The 20180-nt window shown below is 41.7% G+C and overlaps 2 protein-coding genes across 4 annotated transcripts; both read left to right on the forward strand.

Annotated features, from left to right (window-relative positions):
* Positions 1-829: 829 nt before the first annotated feature.
* Positions 830-14870, forward strand: LOC308386091 (glycogenin-1-like). Of its 3 annotated transcripts, XM_080865401.1 has the most exons (9): positions 830-857; positions 937-1014; positions 2845-2980; positions 3100-3274; positions 3371-3533; positions 10565-10691; positions 12731-12947; positions 13593-13631; positions 13892-14870. In XM_080865401.1, exons 1-9 carry the CDS (start codon positions 845-847, stop codon positions 14048-14050), a joined length of 1107 nt encoding a protein of 368 aa, XP_080721527.1. In that variant the 5' UTR covers positions 830-844; the 3' UTR covers positions 14051-14870. The 3 variants fall into 3 exon arrangements, with proteins under 3 accessions (XP_080721527.1, XP_080721525.1, XP_080721526.1); XM_080865399.1 differs by lacking the exon at positions 13593-13631; XM_080865400.1 differs by lacking the exons at positions 830-857; positions 13593-13631 and having other exon boundaries at positions 924-1014.
* Positions 14871-15740: 870 nt separating this feature from the next.
* bdh1 (3-hydroxybutyrate dehydrogenase, type 1) lies at positions 15741-20071 on the forward strand. Its single transcript, XM_080865398.1, has 5 exons — positions 15741-16382; positions 16696-16806; positions 17802-17943; positions 18032-18184; positions 18806-20071. The coding sequence occupies exons 1-5, from the start codon at positions 16170-16172 to the stop codon at positions 19270-19272; spliced, it is 1086 nt and encodes a 361-aa protein (XP_080721524.1). The 5' UTR covers positions 15741-16169; the 3' UTR covers positions 19273-20071.
* The last annotated feature ends 109 nt before the right edge of the window (positions 20072-20180 follow it).

Consider the following 20180-nt stretch of genomic DNA (forward strand, 5'->3'; position numbering starts at 1 on the left):
AAATGATTTTTACTTTAAATTACTGAAAATTAACAGACAAAAGATGATAAACAGGCTTTTACATAATAATGTTTAGATTTCTGTTTTACAAATATGCAAATTAACTGTAACATTTTCAAAAATAATAATAGTCATCTTTTTTCTTTAGATTAATTAATAAAATAACACTTTAAGAAGATTATATTTGCTTTTTGCACTAAATTATTCTTGAGCTACTTAGGCAACAGTCCATTGCATGGATGTTAAACATGTTGGTAAGATTGTGGTCAATATTGCCATTTGTATGCTTTTAATTCTGCCACTTGATGTCATTATTTTGATTTAAATGTAAGACAGTAAAATGACATATCATCCTCTTGCTTAATTATGACACTCCTCTTAAAGTACACTACTTGAGCTAAAAATAATTCACTGTTGTGTAATACAATAAGAGCACTGAATGACCTCCTAAACTACGGTTTGATAAATGCCTTGCTATACGCTCTTCAATCCACAAGGTGGCGACAAAGTGCCAAATGTTTACTACAGGACATCTTGTTCCTGGACGCATTACATCTTCGCCGTCTTTCATTTGTCACTATAACTAAAGATGACAGGACTCAGGGGAGATACCCGGCAGCTGTTTGAAAGGTCAGAGCTGTAGAATTATGTCCTGAGAGTGCAACGTTATCTCTGACTCAAAGAATTTTTCCCCCTTTACTTTTTCAGAGTTGTGAAATTTCCGTAACGTTAGGAGGAGGAAGCAATGCACAATATTTTCAATAATTGCAATTTTTCTTCATCTGTAGGCTGTAAACCTGTTCAAAGCGGTGTTGCTTGAGGTGCTGCTGTGTAGCGGTGGAGCATGTCAACAGCAGGTGGGTGTGTTGGGGGCTGTCACGTGACGCCGGTCTGGCTGCTGTCATCTTGGTATTTAAACCACCTCTGTATATTTAGTCGGTCCTTTTCGCCACGCAAGGCTTCTGCAAAGTCCAGGCTACAGAGTAGCTGCGACTTATTCGTCAGTCATGGCTGGTAGGTAACATTTTAACACTCTCAGCGTCGATAGTAAAAAATTCTTGTTAATTTTTTGTTTTTTTTTCTCTAAAGTTTTAAAAGTAGCAAATGGCGCGAACTTTGGTGACATTAAATGACATTATGTAGCTAATATAGTCTTTTGTCACTGTTCTCTTTGTTTTTGGGTAGTTGTGTTCCCTTGTTGAATAAGAAGTTTAGTATTCTTAAAGTGGTTACAGTCTTACTTTACATAATTAACTTGTATTTGTCACAGTGACCAGCTACCGGTGTGACATAATTACAGTGTTACTACTTTTTATAACTGTGTTCCATTTTGTCATGTATATATTAGGAAACTGCCAAAAGTAGGTGCAGTGGACACAGTGCGATAAAATCATTTCACAGGGTACCTTTTTAGACTACTTTACTATCATTGGACCTTAGTTTGAGACCTACTACACTACTCTGTGTCCCAAGTCGCCATAATTAATTTTTAATTTGTGGTATAAGCTTACTGGGAACCGTCCCCCTGACTCAAAATGAAATGACCCTGCTGCCTGGACGGTGACTTCACTGTACCTTGGGTTGTTGCAGAGCTAATTCTCATCTTTTATGTGTTTTTTAGTGTTACATTCATATTGCAGAAGGGTTTTTACCAATTGAAAAGGGGGCGTAAGAGAAAGGAGGTGTGGCACTGTGAAAAGGCAGTGAGACAGAACAAATTTTCCTGGCAAGCTGTGGTATTTGGAACCATTGTTCTCCAACTGGCCCAAACTTATAGAAACTCTGGGCTGCTAGCATGTCAGACATACTCTATCTATTGTGATCTCCTTGCCCATTATTGGTATCTTACTGCCAGAGGGTTAGCGCATAGGCCAAATGGGATTGGTGTTGGCCTAACTGCTAGTCACAGAACTATCCCAGCTGCCATGCTGATTTCGTCATCTCAGTTTATATGTCCTCTCACAGGCAAGCCGTTGTTCCCAAGACTTGACTTGGCAGATTTTCCTCCCAGGAGCCTGAGGTGGTGGTACAGAGTAGATGCCACACTGCAAATAAAAATCACCTTAATGAGACATTTAAACCTTTATGGGGTACTTTGTGAGAAAACTTTTAGTGAGGTTAGATTGTGTTGCTCATTCAAAAACACTTGAAATAATCAACATATGAATTATTTGGATCATTCATGCTTTAGAGAATCCACACAGAAACTCATCACCTAAAAGGCAAGAGGCTACAACTGCAGTGTAATGTTGTTGGTGTGTGTTTCATATTCCTGCAGTAAACTTTAAAAATACATGCAATGCAGTTACACTGGAGGAAACCACGGTGTTCCCATGACACACCCCAATCTCTTGGGCGTGCCATGGGTCTACCTCCTAGTAGGACATTCCTGGAACACCTTACCCAGGAGGCATCCTTGTCAAATGTGCGAATTACCTCAGCTGGCACCTTTGGATGTGCAGGAGTAGTGGCTCTACTCTGAGCCGCTCACAAATGAGTGCACTCTTCAGCGTGTGGACTGTGTGGGGCAGCCCCACACTGCGAAAACGGAGGCTTTCGAAAAATATGACACATTTAAGTCATATGATGCAGTTATGTGACCAATTCAACTAAGACAACTAACCAATTCAACCACTTCATAACATTTAGAACAGAATCTGACTAACACACGAGTTTGAGAGCATTCTTAAATTGTATGTACTATATTAAGAAGCAACTTTAAGTTAAGCAACTCAGGGTGCGCCCAATCTCTTCTCATATTGGAAGCGAAGCAGGGTTGGGCGTGGTTAGTACTTGGGTGGGAGCAACCTTTAACCAATTTAATTCAGTTTTCTTTCTTTACAGATCAGGCATTTGTGACATTGGCTACCAATGACAACTATGCTCGGGGAGCAATGGTTTTGGGCAAATCCCTCCGTAAGCACAATACAACCAAGAAGCTGGTGGCACTCATTGGTCCACAAGTATCAGAGCCTAGCCAGTAAGAAACTTTACCTACATTCACTTTTTCTCACTCATACACATTACTGTTCCTGTGAACTCTTGTTTTCCACATGGGTGGTTGACAGTGATTCATTTCATAGTATTGTAAATCATTAGGTCTGTGCTGAAGAGGATCTACGATGAGGTGAGGGTGGTGGATGTGCTAGACAGTGGCGACACTGCACACCTGGCCATGATGAAGAGACCCGAACTGGGCGTCACCTTCACCAAACTCCACTGTTGGACCCTCACACATTACTCCAAATGTGTTTTCATGGATGCAGACACTATGGTGAGGCTAACAGGTCATTTTGCTTCAGCACAAAGAAAATGAAGATGCTGCACATCACTGGTGTGTATAAACATGTGCTTTGTTTGTGCATCTCAGGTTCTTTCAAATATAGATGAGTTGTTTGATAGAGAGGAACTGTCAGCTGCTCCTGACCCTGGCTGGCCCGATTGCTTCAACTCTGGCGTTTTTGTTTTTCGTCCTTCTGTGGAGACTCATGGCAAACTGCTTCAGTATTGTACAGAACATGGCAGCTTTGACGGTAAGCTGCTGTAAAATGCCGGGATGCATTTTATAAAATGTCTATTAAAGGGCTATTATAGCATTTTCAGGAATGCACTTGGTTCTATGCAATGACTAATGACATGTAACAGGTTTATTATTGAGATTCAGGGTTGCAATGAGTGAAAATTTATGTTTTACTCTACTTTTCATGTTATTGGCAATGATATAGCAAGGGAGGAACTTCTGCCCTTTTAAATTCCTTTTTTTTTGAGTCAAACATGGTTTTGGAAACGCTCTTGGTAACATGATGTTTAACTGGACTTGTTTATCTTTTGCTCTAAGTAAGGTCTTTATCAAGCTCGGTGCCTGGAAACAAGGCTCGCCTGTAAGAGACTTTCGAGCTCTGCTGAGTTATTCTCAGGGGCTCACCGGGGTGGGGTGAAGGTTAAATTTGAGAGGCCCTGTTTTGCACAGAGCACCAGTTGACATTAAGCAACACTTTTCCATGGAGCGTACTGTTGCTGAATTGTGGTCAAAGCTATGCCGGCCATATCAGGTTCAGTGAAGGGCTAGAATCATCATCGATCCGTAGTTTCATGGTGCTCCTCAAGAATTTTTTTTTAATATTACATAATCTAAATGGGAAAAAATGAACACTTGCATTTTAGAAAGTAGCTGAGTAACTGAGTCTGACATATTGTAGCTATCCAAAGAGAGTCTGGTGGACATCAGACCAAGTTGCCTATTTGCTTTTGAATTTATTTTTAATTAAATTTGTGCCATGTAACTTAAAAATAATTTCAAGTTGTTGTCCACTTATTAGATTTTCTTCCAGAAGACCACGTGATAGTCTAAAGTGGCAAAAAGAGTTTCTCAGTTCATCTAAGACCATGCAGCTAAGGCGACAGCTACGTCACATGACCAAAATAATGTCATGTGCATGCTGGAAACCCATCGTATATTTCTGATTGCCAAGTCTTTGTTTTGGGGAGACTAGTGTAGCTCATAGAAATCTAGGCCAAGACTTTCTTATCTGTGGCGTTTACATTGTTCAAAAATAACGATGGATTTTTAAAAGCAAATAAATAACTTAATCATTGTCAGATGACGGGAGATACTTTTGAGTTGTACAGGAAATTTAATCCTTCATTTCCTCTTCACTGGGGCTGTTTACCTAAATGTAGCCAAAGCCTGCCAACTGGGCAGTACTGGTTAGACCAGGGGTGTCAAACATATGACTGGGCAAAGACTCCAATCCGGCCCACTGCATGTCTTTGGAAAATGTGAAAGTGGGCATAAACTTCAGATGTTAACTATATTGTCTCAAGTTTTATAGCTTTTCTTATCTTCACACTATATTATAAAAAAATGAAATTGCAAAAATGTTTCTATTTTTTTCACGATCTACCTTATTATCTGTTTTATTTAAGTAAGAATGAGTTAACAAAAACCTTTTTGTTTAATAATTACAACAGAGTCCAGGCAATGATCTACCAGAACTTGTATTTATTTCTCATAATTTAAACCCAAAGTGTTGTGCTGAGAAATTTCTTTAATGTCTTTATTATATAGAAAAACTGACATGTATCGTTAAAACTGCACTTCTTATGTTAAGATATTTCAGGGATTAAATATGAAGTTACACTTCTTTACACTGACAGAGAGAGACGCTTCACTGGTCATGCGTTGAGGTGACAGTTGTTGTGATTTGGCACTTTATAGATAAAATTGAATGTAACTGAATTGGTTTGGCCAATTAAAGTGGGTCACAATTTAAAAGGAGTTTGAACTCCCTGGTTTGGACTATAAATATCTTCTGACACCAAAAAATCGAATGTATTGTGATGAAATCTCAATTAAGTGCTTAAGTGAAGAACAGTATTTATTATGTATCTGATATGCCGAGAAAAAGCTTTTGATTTCATTTAGCTGTCAGTCCTGCTGATAGAAGGGCCGGACTCTAGACAAAATCATTACTCGGGCTGCTCTGACCTCAAAAATTCCAACAAAGAAAACAGTTGTGGAGTAAACAAAAGACGAAAGGGGTTTATAGTTAGGCTCAGAAGTGCCAAACTATGTACTTGTTAGTGTCACTGAATCTGTTTCCCTTGTGATGCTGTGAGACAGATTCCATCAGGGATGGGGGGTGCCACTGGAAAAACCAATTAGTTTGCTTAATATGGGCCACTGCTTTCAAGTGCCGACTCATTCTGTCACAACAATCTTTCACATCATGATTTCAACCACAAACAAAAGACATTTTCTTATTTCTTTATGAGAAAGAGTCCCTTTGGAAGCTGAAACTCATTTATCCCTTAGTGTCTTTTTGTGGATAATTTTAGAGTCCCTGTTTCAGTGTGATGCCACTATCTAAATGCTTGATGGCATGCTAATAAGTAAAGCTGTCTTATTTATAGACATGGATGGTCTTTTCATGTGCACTGGGGCATGAGGTGAAGCCGCTTTGACCTTCAGCATTTCAGTTCTGCTGTCCTGCAAGGAATGCATGATATACACATGTACGCCTCTCTACCCCGCAGAACATGAAAGATGTATTGGAAAAGAAAAATTGCAGAGGAGGAAAGAAAGTAAGTGACTGAACCCAGAGGCTCTATCTCTGCATCTGTGGCTCCAGTGTTATCTGCTGCCAAAACAAACTGGCACCGGTTAGATGCACATTCTTCCTGTGTTCTGCTCATCCCCTCAAAATGAAGATACTCAGCTCCATATTAAGTTTTGAACTCTCCAGTGGAGGCTGTGGGTTCAGACAAACGCCAGCTATGTGTGTTATTTTAAACCGAAGCCACAGACTTTACAGTCCTATGCTTTTTTAGGAGAGACATGTGAAAGTTTTGTTAACAGCCAACATCTCGTCCTGTGTCAGTGTCATTTCAGTGACTCATTCACAGATTCACTGAACTTTTATCACATTTTGGGGGGGCTGTCATTTATTTAAGGCTCGGGTCTGGTCTAGTTGTCTACCTGTCACCCACCTCACATAACATCAAATAGATCCCTGCCTCCCAAACTTTTATAAGTTGTGTATTTATGTAAGTTGCTGCTGTGAGAAGGGGCTGCCCCAGTTCTAAAGCAGCCAAACTTGAGGGAGGGCAAATGGCTGTAACAGCCCTCCAATTGAACTCCAGGACCTGAGGCAACTCAGACGCAAACTTGCAGTCCATTTACTTAAAACCCAGAGGCCAGTGTTAATTCACGTACCAGCACAGTGAGAGACAAAAGTCTTTAAACCTCTTTGTCTGTTTGTATTATTTAAAGTTGGCTGGTCATGAATGGAGTAGGGTAAAGTTTGGAAATATTCAATGTAATTGCAGAGGCAGCACCTCAATTTTTTCTACTGACACCAACATTATCCTTTGATTAGGATTTTTTTGTTTTGCCTTTTAATCTGAAAAAAATAAAAAGGATTATTTACAAATAAAATGTTTTATGCAATAAAAATAAACGTAATGACAATAATATCCCTCCCCCTCATGCCACAAAAAAAGAAAAGAAAAAACAGCTTTGACCCATCTGGGAATGAACATGAGAGTTCAGGGGGGTGTCCTGTGGTATCTGGCACCAGACTTTGGCAGCAGATCCTTTGGGTCCTGTGGATTTCAGGGTGTAGCCTCCTTTGAATGGGCTTGTTCAGGCGCATCCCATAGATGGTGATTGGATTGGGATCTGCAAAGTTTGGAGGCCTGGTTAATGCTGTGGGCTCTTTGTTTTTTGAACTGTTTCCCGAAGCATTTTTGCAATGTCGTGCCTCTAATGAGACAATCAACACTGTTCACATTAACTTTGGTGGGTTTAATGTTGTGGCTGCTAAACACATGCCCCAACCTGTGTGCACCCACTGAGGTAAAGCACTACCTGCAGTTTCTAGAAAATCAGATCTACTTTTTTCAGGTAGCAGTGGGAACATGAGATCCAGTTGTGTGTCCTAAACATGTGAGAACATTTCTTTAAATGCTTGTCTGGGCTTATATCTCAGCAGATGAGCTGAGGTGAAAACTAATGTGGTTTGTCACAGGTGTGCCTTTCATTCGTCTCACTCTTTCAGTGAAGACATTCAGCCAACAAACAAAACCTGACCAGAAACATTTTTAAAGCCAAGTTTGCTGTTATGTGACCATATCAGAGATTTTCACAGCATGCAAATGCCACCAAGGCAAATTACTTCAAGACAAACATTTTTACAAGAAATTACAAAACTGTTAATAAATTTTAAAACCTGAGGCTTGTTTTGTTTTCATGACTGATGTTATTAAAAAGTCAGCGCTGGAAAAGACACTGTACACTATTTGCAAATCCACTTGTCTTGAAAAGATGTTACAATGTTTGAACTACACAGCAGCTGGTCCTCAGAGCCTAATTAAATCAGATTCAGTTATTTCATTATTGTAATTTTGTTATTCTAGCAAATTGTTAATCACTGAAAAATATGCTTAAACTATAGTTTATTTAGGTTTTTTATTTATGTGACTATTAGTTTTATCTATACAAGACACATCTCCTGGATGCACTGGTACTCATCTTCAGTGATGTATCCTGGGGTCATCAGGTGTTTCTGGTCTCACAACATCATACACCCTCGCCCAGGCGACCCAGCCGGGGGTGATCAGGCCCCGACTTGCGTACCAGTAGCTACCCACGGATCAGCACTCTTAATCCACAGCCACCTTGTGGCTTTCTTTGCCGCTTTGCTCACAGCCTGGGTGGCCGTCTTCTTGGCTGTCCCAGCCACACCCAGCTGGCCTAGGACTTCGCAGAGTGATCGTCCTCCAAAGCCTCTAGAACCCACTTCTATGGGCTCATAGAAAGTCTTCTAGCCCCTTCCCCTGCACTCCTGCACTAGTTCCTGGTACTTTGCACGTTTCCTTTCATTGGCCTCCTCGATCCGCTCTTCCCAGGGCACTGTGAGTTCCGGCATGATCAGCTGTTTTGAGACCTCAGAAATAATGATCATGTCTGGCCGGAAGGATGTTTTTGCAATGTGCTGTGGGAACCTTAGCTGTTTACCCAGGTCCCAGCTCCTCATTTGCCTTCTGAATGGCAGCAGAGTATTTCAGGCTGGAGTCAAAGAGTTTCCCCAAGCTCTTAACTGGTTGTTCCGTTAATGGTCCCTGAGATTGAGAACCGGAAACTTGTCCATCACCTTCCCCTTCTTCAGTACCATAGATCTTGACTTGGAAGGTTTAAAACTCATCCTTGCCCATGAGATGAGTATCTCAAGTCCTTGCAAGATCCACCTGGAACTGATGATGTTGTGATGGTGAGGTCATCCATATAGGCTCTAATAGGGGGCTGACGAACACCTGACCTTGTTAGCGGCCCTCTGCACTCCACCTCAGCAGCCTTTACCACCATGTTCATTGGAAGGGCAAAGAGCGTAACTGAGATGGTATAGCCTGTTATTATACCTTTCCTGAAGCAGTGCCAGCCTGAAGTAACTGACCCAGAAGTGACCCTAAGCCTGAAGTTGGCGTATAGTCCAGGATCAGGTCCTTAATCTTGCTGGGGACATGGTAGAGGTGTAAAGCATGCTCAACCATTTTGTGTGGGATAGACCCATAGGCATTAGTCAGGTCCAGCCACAATACGGCTAGGTCACCTCTGTTCTCGTGGGCTTCTCTTATAAGGTGCGTAACTACGCCAGTGTGCTCTAGGCAACCAGGAACTCCTGGGATCCCCCCCTTCTGAACTGATGGATCAATATAATTGTTTCTAAGGAGAAACTCGGTCAATCTCCGGGAGACAATGCTAAAAAACACCTTCCCCTCCACGCTCAATAGTGAGATGCTCCGAAACTGGTTTATGTTTTTAGAGTCCTCCTCTTTGGGAACCCAGACTCCCTCTGCGCACCTCCATTGATCAGCAACTCTCCCTTTCCGCCATATCACCTTTAAGATCTTCCACAGGTGACGAAGCAGCTCTGGGCAGCGCTTATAGACAAGGTAGGGTACGCCACTGGGACCTGGAGAAGATGCTGAGTGGGCTGCTTTGATGACCTCACACACCTCCTTCAAACTTGGCTCCGTCAACTTAAACTCTACTGATGGTGGGGCAAGGTTGATGAGAGCTTCGTTGGGTCCCAAGTCTTGTTCCCTCAGTGGGTCACTCATGGTCTCATGAAGGAAGTTATTCACCTCCTCTGCTGAGCACTCCAACCGCCCGCTTCGCTTAACCCCAAGCAATTGTTTTGAAAAGCGAAAGGGATCAGCAATAAAAGCTGCATGTTTCCTGGCTCTCGCTCTTCCCCGCCTCCTGTGCCATTCTGCTCTACGGAGGGTAATCAGCTTCTTCCGCAAGATGTTTTGCAGTTCCTCTAAAGCTTGCTTATCCTCCGCATTGGTGTTCTTGAACTGCTTCTTAAGGCTCCTAAGCTCCTGGCGCAGTCAATGAATCTTCATGGCCCTGCGGTTCATGGTATAAGGGGTCTTGTTACACTTCTCGGTCAGGGCGAACCTTTCTGAGGCATAGCTGACTATGATGGTGGTCATTGTTTTAAGCCTGCTGTCAGCATCTCTTTTGGCTACAGCTTGTATGATGTTGGAGAGATCCTCATCAAACTTCTGCCACTTGCTCCAACTGCTGGCTTAATCCGCTGTTGTGGAACTACACTGCTTGGATTGGAAGACTCTGGTGTGTGGAGGGACTGGGCTCTGTGAGGTGCCTCCTGGCCAGACTCCTCCTGCATCTCACCAGGTTCAGGACCTGTGCGTTGCACCTCACTTTCCCACTCCAAACATTACATTCTGGCTTGATGGACCTTTAGGCCACGCTGGTTCTTACACGCCTTGCCGCAGATGCATGTCTTACTCATAGTCCTTTCCGTTGCGTTGGTCATTAACCTTGAGTTCGTCCAATTGGAGATCTCATTCTCCCCCCCTGTCGGGATCTCCCGGGGGTATCTCTCTTTAGGGCTTTATATGTATGTTTCTAGAGATTTGCCTTGTTATTCTACCTCATTTGGAAAGCATCAACTGCTGTTGTTTTTAAATGTGCCATATAAAGCGACTCGACTTATCATACTGTCACACTTACCTTCGTATTTCTCTGTTGCAGGAGGAGACCAAGGGATTTTGAATGGCTTCTTTAGCAACTGGGCAACAGCTGACATATCAAAACATCTCCCTTTCATTTACAATCTCAGCAGCATAGCCATCTACACTTACCTCCCAGCATTTAAACAGTAAGTGTCTGCTAAGCACACTTAAACTCATGGAGTAATTATGAAATGCTTAAAGTCACAGGTGCGGTTTAAAAAAATTATGTGACCAAACTCTATAAGATACTATATTTACCTGCTACCCTGGGAAATTCATATTACGCAACAGCAGTCTGTCCATGTGACTAAAATCTTGTGTCTTGGATACAAAGCCAAGATGTAAGTAGATACCTGGTCACATGAATGCGTATTCACATCGTGACATGACATCAGGTTACGGGTGAGATGAGCAGCGAGATTCCAGCAGCACAGTTAGAGTGTCGCCCCAGCAGGCCCTCAGCTCTGGGTTGGATGCCCACTCTGAGCTCAGAGCAGCTGATACCCACTCCTGAAATAGAGCACTTTATTTAAAGACCTTTTAATGTTTGCCTCCAGGACTGGTCATTGTGTGCTGTGTCTAAAGCTACCCTCTCATCCTCATTGCATCTCTGTGTCTTCACCTCTGGTCTCATCAGCAGGCTTTTTTTTGGTTTGGCATTTCCTGGCATCCATCAGGAGGACAGGGAAGATAAACATGTCTTTAGTTGTTTGTAGTTGTCAGCAATAACGCTTAGAGGTCTGACAAACACAGCAAAACATACCCGACAGTGTCGGGTTCAGGTTTATTTGTGTACTTGAGCAGATTGCCAGTGCTACAAAGACATCTAAGCTTGTCAGAACTGGGGTGGATCAATATATTTCTCATTCTTATTTCTCCAAAAGGATTTTGTTTCATTCATGCTAACCCAGCTTTTAAACACAGACACCCAAAAATGTTTCCTGGAGCATTAAAATTTATATTAGTGTCCAGTTCATAATTATGACCAATTAAAAACACAACAATTTAATAATATGTTTTTTGACACTAACATACAGGGTTTCTCCTAAAACATTTTGTTAAGGTTCAAAATTGAGGAGGGAGAGTACAAACCACCCTTGGTCCAGAAGCTCTTGGTCCAACAATGATTTTAATGAACACACGTGTGGGAAGACACTCTGTACGCAGACAGCCAGTAGTCCTCGACTTAATCAAAGCATGAACAGATATTTTATAGCATCAGGGTTTGATTTACTGACGCCCCTTCATGCGTCACAGGTACATTTTATACATAGATCAGATCAACACCACAATGACTTTTCACCTAGAAAATCATCTTCTATTTTCATGGGTGGTACTTTCCGTTCTTGTCTTAAAGTGAATTGTTCCTCTTTTACCGAGACATGACTAATCTCTCCTCTAAATAAATCTAACTCATGTGTGTGTATGTGTTGACCTCACATGCTCTTTCTCAATTCACCTGTTGCACTTCTGACCTTTCACTAGACCAGAAGCTTACTGAGACTATGTGTATGTCTTCTACTAAATAAATGTTTTAACCAAGAACCTCTACTAAAACCTTAATATAAAATGATCTGATATATAAGTGTTTTGTAAGCATGTATTGCAATTCCTTCTATGGCTCCAAGTCACTTGCACAATAGATTGTCCGAACATCGCGCCGAACAAAGCTTCCGACCCCCAATTAATTGACCGAGCTCCAACTCTTTAATAAGCACAGATATGCATTGTGTATAAAATAGTCATAACTGCTTAAGGCCTTCTTAAAGCTATCTGTTACATTGTTAAAGCCTCGTCTTAGCCTGCTGCTCAAAATAACTTCCTGCTTCTGCAAACTCTCTGCAAGCCTGTTTCCTGTCAGCCTGTGACTTTTAGCTTTTCTGAAAGACACACACTGTTCAACCCCTGAATGCAATATAAACTCCAGATTATATTATTAATGCAATGGTAATGATGACAATTATTTAACAATAGCAGTAAAATAATTTCCCTGCTCCACAATTTCTAAAACTTTTTTTATTTAAGCATATTCTATACTATTTATGTCTATGAATACAAATGTCTTTATTGCTACAATTTGATATTAAAAACTAGCTTCATTAAAAAAAGCTTCATTTAGTAAATCGAACCATAACCACACTACATCTACAGTACATCCTCTCATTTACTGTAATACTGGTTTCAGATATGGTGGAAATGCCAAGGTGGTCCATTTCCTGGGGAAGACCAAACCATGGGATTACACATTTGATCCCAAAACCAAACAGATTTCAGGGAGTGAGCAGGATGCTGCCACACACCCTACTTTCCTTCTCAACTGGTGGACCCTATACTCGGGTGATGTGGTCCCCATGCTGCATGAGGAGTATGGAGAACAGCCCTTCCACTCAGGATGTGTGGAGGTAAGTCGACATTTTAATTGAACCTGCACTATTTGCGACTTCTCATCAGGTATTATCTTTAAAACAGAGCTGTTTCCTTATTTTCTGTATAGTTACAAAGGCGGATAGTTCATAAGAAAAAGACATACTTTTGTTGCTATATATTTCTAAAGGGGTCACCATAGATTTTACACCACATAGTCTGACAACCATTTGATGAACCCCTGAGGCTGGGTGTGTATGTCCTCCCTGTCTTGAACCTAAGATCGTTTGCAACGAATGCACAAAACTACAACCATGGAGTCACTGGATAATTCATAACAAATGGCTAAAATAGCAAGGTCAGCATATGTGTAAGTAATCCCTGAGAGCCAAAAGTTGAGGCTTCAGACTGCTCGAAATGCTCTCAGATGTGAGCAAGAGGATCTATCCCTAATATAGTCATCTCAGACATACAGTCCCTCCCACCTGCTGATCTTTTTCAGATCCTTTGCCTGCATGGGGAAGCCAATCTCAACAGATTTAACTTAAGGGAGCTAAAAGATCCTCTTTCAGACAGTTTATGAGCTGAAACGCTCCAGTATAAATTTATAGCCATTATTTTGAACTTTGAATGATGCAAAGCTATTTAAACCTCTTTTCTGTCTTCTTATTCATCTCACAAAGTTCCAGCACAGTGAAACTGTCACTTTTGAGAGTGAACAGGTATGGAGACAAAGATTTGTTTTGTTTTTTATAGCTCAGCAGTGATTAAGCATCCGTTGGCGCCTGGTTTATTGCTGTTGCTGCCCTTCCTCTAAAATCAGAGCTTTCGCGTGTTTGCCTGCTGCCATTAATTTGGAAAGGCTAAGTGTGGCAGTTTGCCGCTTCCAAAAAGCAAAAAAAGGAAAAACAGCATGTTGTGTGCAGTCTGCGTGTCTTGTCATTTATTCATTTCCCTGCTGTTATGTTCCATATTCCTTCAGGGCGAGAGCAGGTCTTCGCACGCGCACGCACAGGCATCCCAATCCCAGCAGATGTCCTCAGAAGAACGGAAGCAGAAATGGGAGCAAGGTCAGGCAGACTACTTGGGAATGGACTCATTTGACAATATCCAGAGAAAGCTTGATACTTTTCTCAAATAAAGAAGGATTGGCACGGGATATTTTTAAAAGAGCACTTGCGTTCTACTTGTTGCCAAGAAAATACTGCCGAAAAAATCAGATTGCAGTTTTTCTTCCTACCTTTATTTCAACTATAAATGAGCCAAGTCCCTCTTTCCACCAGCACTACCAACTCCATACTCCAAAGACAGCCCAATTTAAGTGGGGGGAAGTAATGTGAAATTTTATGAGCGGTTTTAATTCTCTCTGCAAGATTATTATCATTCAGTTTACCCTGACACTCATATATGTTCTTCTACAGTGTGAAAAAAGGTTTATAACCGAAGTGTGCTTGTTTAAAGGTGAATATTAAAATCTTTTTTTTTCTCATGTTTATGCTTCTTTTGTAAAAAAAAACAAACAAAAAAAAGGAGATGGCAACAAGAGATCAACTGGGCCATTTGTATCGGTGTGGTTAAGATGTGTAGTCACTGACATTGTCATTTTTCAGTTTATTCTTTCCTTTTTTACTCTGCAGTAACCTGACAGTCTTCTTAATATTTTCTTTTCTCAAAAGAATTAATTCTATTGTTTTTGAATTAGAAGTCTCTGTTTTACACGGATATGAAGATATGTTTACAGCACTTCTCAAGGCCGTAGTATGGTCAGTGAGCCATGCACACTAGATCTTTAGTGCCTTAATGCCTTGCTCTCTCTACTGCTGTCATCCTATGTTATCTCACTCTTGACCAGCAGCTTTTTTAGTAGATGAAACAGGTTTGTAATTTTACCACATTATACTTGACCTGGATGTTGGCTGAAAATCTTTTATCTGGAAACAATAAAACATCCTTACAAGCTGTGGAGTTGCTCAGGTGCTTTTTTTTCTTGTTGGAATTTATATTATCTTTATATTATCCTAGGAAATGGGAGCTATTTATTAAAATGTGCAAACGTAAATGCAGATACAGTAAATTTTTTCTTCTTCTGTTATCCTCCACCAGTTTCCTCAGATTTTTTTAAGGACACACTGCACAGCATGCTCAGATTTGCCTTTTTTGCCAAAGGCTACTTGGGAATGATCTTGTTTATGCAAAAATGCTATTTCATATCTGTTAAACTCTTATCTTTGACATTCTTCATAGATCCAACTACAGAAATGTGAATAAAGGATTTGTTTTTATGGGGTGGCTGTAGCGCAGGTCACCTACTAATCTGAAGGTTGGTGGTTTAATCTCCGTCTGCTCCAGGCTGCATGCTAAATATCCTTGGGCAACATACTAACCCCAAGTTGCTGAAAGTGTGTGGATGAGAGATAAAAAGCACTTAAACCGAAACTTAGAAAAGAGTGCTTGTGCAAGTGGGTGAATGGGGCAAGTTGTGTAAAGTGCTTTGAGTACTTATACATGCATACTTCTATGATAAGTTGTCTCTTAGTTGTAGAGACATCACTGCCTCATCCTTTGAGTTAGGTGCCGTTTCCATTCTTGAATGAAAAAAATTCCCCCGAAAATAGTCCAGTGCAAGGCTGCCCCCCCTTTTTGTGCATATTGTGCCATGCTAAATGAGAATATACCTAGGCTTCAAAGTGTGCTTGCTCATTAATGTGTAATGATAAACGAGTCTTTTTATATACCTTTTATATAAGCGAGGGAGAAATCTCTTCAAAGCAAATATGCTTTATGTCAAGAAACTTCCCTCCGTGTTACTTCCGGTTCCGTCTCAATCCCGATGATAGCCAGTGTCCTGTTTTTAGAAACGGAACATTGACATGTAAAATATTAACGTAAAGCATAAAAAAACACACCTCATGGTGACTTTGCAGTGAGAGCTTACTCCTGATACATAATGGCTGGACAGTGCTTAAGTCGGGGGCTTGTTCGTGGATCTCGGCCCGAAGTTGGTGCGAGCGACACTTAACAGCTTGCCACACGACACCACACGGTATAATGGTTACTTAGCGACGTCGGTTAGCCGAAAACACGATTTTAACCTGCAACCGGATGCTTTGCGGCTACTTTTGCGGTTACACATTACAATAGGGGACTTCCCTATCCCGTGGCTTGTCGCTGCAGTGATACAGGGGGCGTGCCGCCCGCCCGTGGTGACGGCTGTAAAGCGGACCGCTACGCCAGGAAAGCAAACACACCATTCCGACAAGATGGCCTCGCTGCCCGCGCTCCGAGCGGTACTCCTGGTGGCTCTTTCGGTTTTCCTCACGGTGGTGCTGGGTTTTGGACTCCCTGCTCTGCTGAACGCGTTCATGAGGATGCTGGGGTTGCCAGAGACGAGCGTCACCGAGTGCATAGTTGCATTGTACGCAGTTTTTGTGCTGTACGTGGCGACGCCTCGAATTCCAAGAGGACTGGTGGAGGTAATGTCACAACAAACACGGGGATTAATCGCTGGTTTGCATTTTATCAGGCAAAACATTGAAATGGAACACAGATGTCAGTGAAACGTTGTAAAATGCAAAATTAAGGCTTGTAACTCGCAGAAAATCCTTTACAAGATACGCTACAGTAATGTGGGGTGGGCAATATAAGTTTGTTTATACTGTAACAAACTGTACAGAGAGTTTGCGTTCACTTGGAAATATGCGTGTTTTTGTAAGCATTTTTTCTCTAATTTGCATATAATGTTAATTGTGTGTTTTGGGGGAAACTGTACTGTACCCATCTCTGTAGGTGAAAGGGAAAGCCGTGCTTATTACAGGCTGTGACACTGGATTTGGTTACGCTCTCGCCAAACATCTGCACAAACTTGGCTTTACAGTCTTTGCCGGATGTCTTCTCAAGGTAAGGATGTTGCTCATCGAGTCTGCATTTTTCCCTGATTTGCAAACAGGAAGTGAGCAAAACGTTTTCCAAAAAATCTCCCATTCCAAGGAAGATGTGCTATCGATTGCACAGCTTAGCTGGAAATCAAGAACAACATGGCCACAAATCCCACCCACATGAAAATCAGAATGATCATTCCCTACCTATGTCCTTCGGGAGACCTGTTTTCACACTGTAAATACACCTTGAAACGTGCTTTTAAGATAAGATATCCTAAGCTTATCTCAAAAGCTGTAAAAGCGGCTGTTTCACAGCAACAGATGTCGGCAAATTCAGCCTTTGAAAAAAAATGGGCGCTTCTTTAGTTGTGACCTCTGAACTTTTGTGGGAGGAGTAAAATAATAATAATAATAAACCATCCACAGAGCATTGTTTTACATGTGTGGCACAAAGTGATTTACTTAAGGAACAAACGAGCAGATGATAACATCAAGCACAAGAATGATAAGCATAACAGTACAGTGTAAAATGTCAGCAACAGCATGTTAGCGTTCTAGTAGAAAATTAAAAACAGATCAGTAATGGGCTCTTCAATAAATGTCTGAACAGGGGATTTAAGACTCTGCTGACCTTTATTTTTGCTTAAGGATCTCATTTCATACCTTCAGGGCTCTTTGCCACATTTAGTTTTCACTTGTGCCTAACAAACAGATAATAATTCTTTGAGCTGGCAGTAACCCAGGCAACAGTAACCCAGATATTCACTTGTCACAACCAAGGTATGCAGAAGAGCATCTCTGCTTGTATAGTTTGTCATACCTTGAAACAGATGGGCTGCAGCAGCAGAAAGCCAAACCAGGTACCACTCCTGCCCGCCAAGAACTGGAAAAAACATTTATACTGAAGGCACAAAAAGGTTTTGATGCTCTTGCTCTTGTTAAAAGCACTGAAGCTGATTGAACTGAGACCTCTTATGCCGAGGCCGTGAGTTTAACTAATGTCCCCGCTTACAGGATAAAGGTGGAGACGGTGCAAAGGAGCTTGAGGAACTTCATTCAGATCGAATGAAGGTCGTGCAGCTGGACGTGTGCAATGAAGAGCAGGTCAACAAGGCAGTGGACCACTTCAGGGAGATCCTGGGTGAATCTGAAGCGGGTAGGTCGCTCGGTAATCAAATAGATCCCACATAAAAGAAGTCGACTTTACTCATACATTTCATTCTCTCTGACTTTCTCCTGCCCAGTTCTCTGGGCTGTAGTGAATAATGCTGGTGTGTCAACGTTTGGAGAGGTCGAATTTACCTCCATGGACACCTACAAGCACGTGTCAGAGGTCAACTTGTGGGGCACCATCAGGGTTACTAAAGCTGTTTTGCCGTTAATCCGCAGGGCGAAGGGTAAGCTGCATTTTGTTCCCTCCACTCTGTGACATATAAACAGGAATCAGTTACACAGTGTCCAAAATAACGGCGCCGAAGTGCAAAAATTTGAAAGATACATCCGCCTTTGAGTGAGCTGTGAAGAGTTATAACAATTCAAACAAGGCTGGAAGTGAAAGAACATATTAACACATTATATAACCTTTGTTATATAAACCCTTCAATGCTGATAAGCATATTTGCACTGAACATTCCTGAAAGTGGTTTCAAGTATTAAGATCCACAATTATAAATGAATATATAAAAACATTACTATAAAATAGGAATAAATTATGTTTTGAAGTAAAGCAAAAAAAACAGTGTTATCAAAGTTGTGCTGAAGAAAAAAGAAAAGTTTGCAGACGCTAACAGAACAGCAGCTCTGTTAACAAGTGTGTTATGAGTGACTGTTCAACAGTGAGAGGCCGTTATTTGCTGAGCTAAGCAAATAGCCAAGAAATGTTCCTAAAGACATCTGAACTCTGGACCTGCAAGCCTAGCAGCTTTAAAAGTGCACTAAAGGCTCTTAATTCACTTTTGAATTATGATGCATTTATTTGGAGAATCTAAAATCTGTCCCCTTGTATCTCTTGACCACAGGCCGTGTCGTGAACGTGGCCAGCATGTATGGAAGGATGGGCAACATCATGAGGTCACCGTACTGCATTTCCAAATACGCCGTGGAAGCCTTTTCTGACTGCCTCCGCTACGAGATGAAAGCGTGGGGCGTAAAAGTGTCCGTAATCGAACCGGGCAACTTTATTGTGGCCACTGGCATCTTGACCCGCGACATCGTGGCTACCACGGCCAATAAGCTGTGGAGCGAGGCGCCCTCGGAGGTGAAGGAGGATTATGGGAAGACCCACTTCGAGCAGAACATGGCTCTGATGCGCTCTTACTGCAGCAGCGGGCAGAAGGATACGGTCTCCGTGCTGGATGACATTACCGATGCCATCATGTCCAAGCGTCCTCACACGCGCTACAGCCCCATGGAGCCGCACTGGTGGATCAGAATGCAGGTGATGACCCACCTGCCGGGTGCCATATCTGACCTCCTTTACTTCTAGAAGAGAAGCTGTTCCTGTGTTTAGCTCACCCTGAGAATCAGATAGCTGAAGAATATCACACTAAGTAGCAGTTACACAGATCTACAGACTAAGTGGGGTTCCTGCCATTTGGCCCTCAGCACTTGAAATCATCTAATGATCAATCAAGCCTTAACAATATATATATATAAAAAAGGTTTTGTAAATTGTAAGTAAATTATTGCACTTTGCTTTTCATGTGTCTGGCAAGAAGCATAACTTTATCTATACAGATATTCTCTGTTGAGTAGTAACTACTTTGTGTTTGGTATCAGCAGAGCCAAAATCTACTCATAGCTATAAGCGCTGCATCCTTATCCCGTGCTGTGGTAAAAATCTTTTAAAAAAAAAAAAAAGTTTCTCCTTCTAGCTCTAAATATTTTTTCCCAAAGCCTTGTAACGTTTTTCCTTATGGGAATCTTGTGGGGCCACCCCATTGGCACGAGGACCAACGCTGGCTCAGGAGAAAGCTCCTGCTGCTCTTCTATAGCAGACAGTGGAAAAAACCAGGGTCAGCTACTGTAGGACCATGGTGAGATTTTGGCCCGGCTTGGTCCGACGTTGCGTAACAACAGCACAATCACACTTTGTCTCTCGTGCTCCAAACCATCCTGCGTGAAGGGGTTTTGGAGCACGTCAGCACCGAGGTCTTTTGATGTGATAAATGGGTACGCTGGACTGAAAAAGCCCCCCCCCCTTGTAACCTCCCCTCCCTTCTCTGATGACAAAGTATTTTGTATATGGAATGATCCAAATAAAAAGAGTATTATATTTTAAAATATTACAAGCATGGTGTCCTTTTATTCCCACCCAAATAAGTACGAAAGACTTTCTTTTAATATTGGTTTGGGTTGTTAGGACTAGTAAATGTAATATTACTAAAGGCCACC

This window comes from Rhamphochromis sp. 'chilingali' (genome assembly GCF_963969265.1).
Source record: "Rhamphochromis sp. 'chilingali' genome assembly, chromosome: 18".
NCBI lineage: Eukaryota > Metazoa > Chordata > Actinopteri > Cichliformes > Cichlidae > Rhamphochromis > Rhamphochromis sp. 'chilingali'.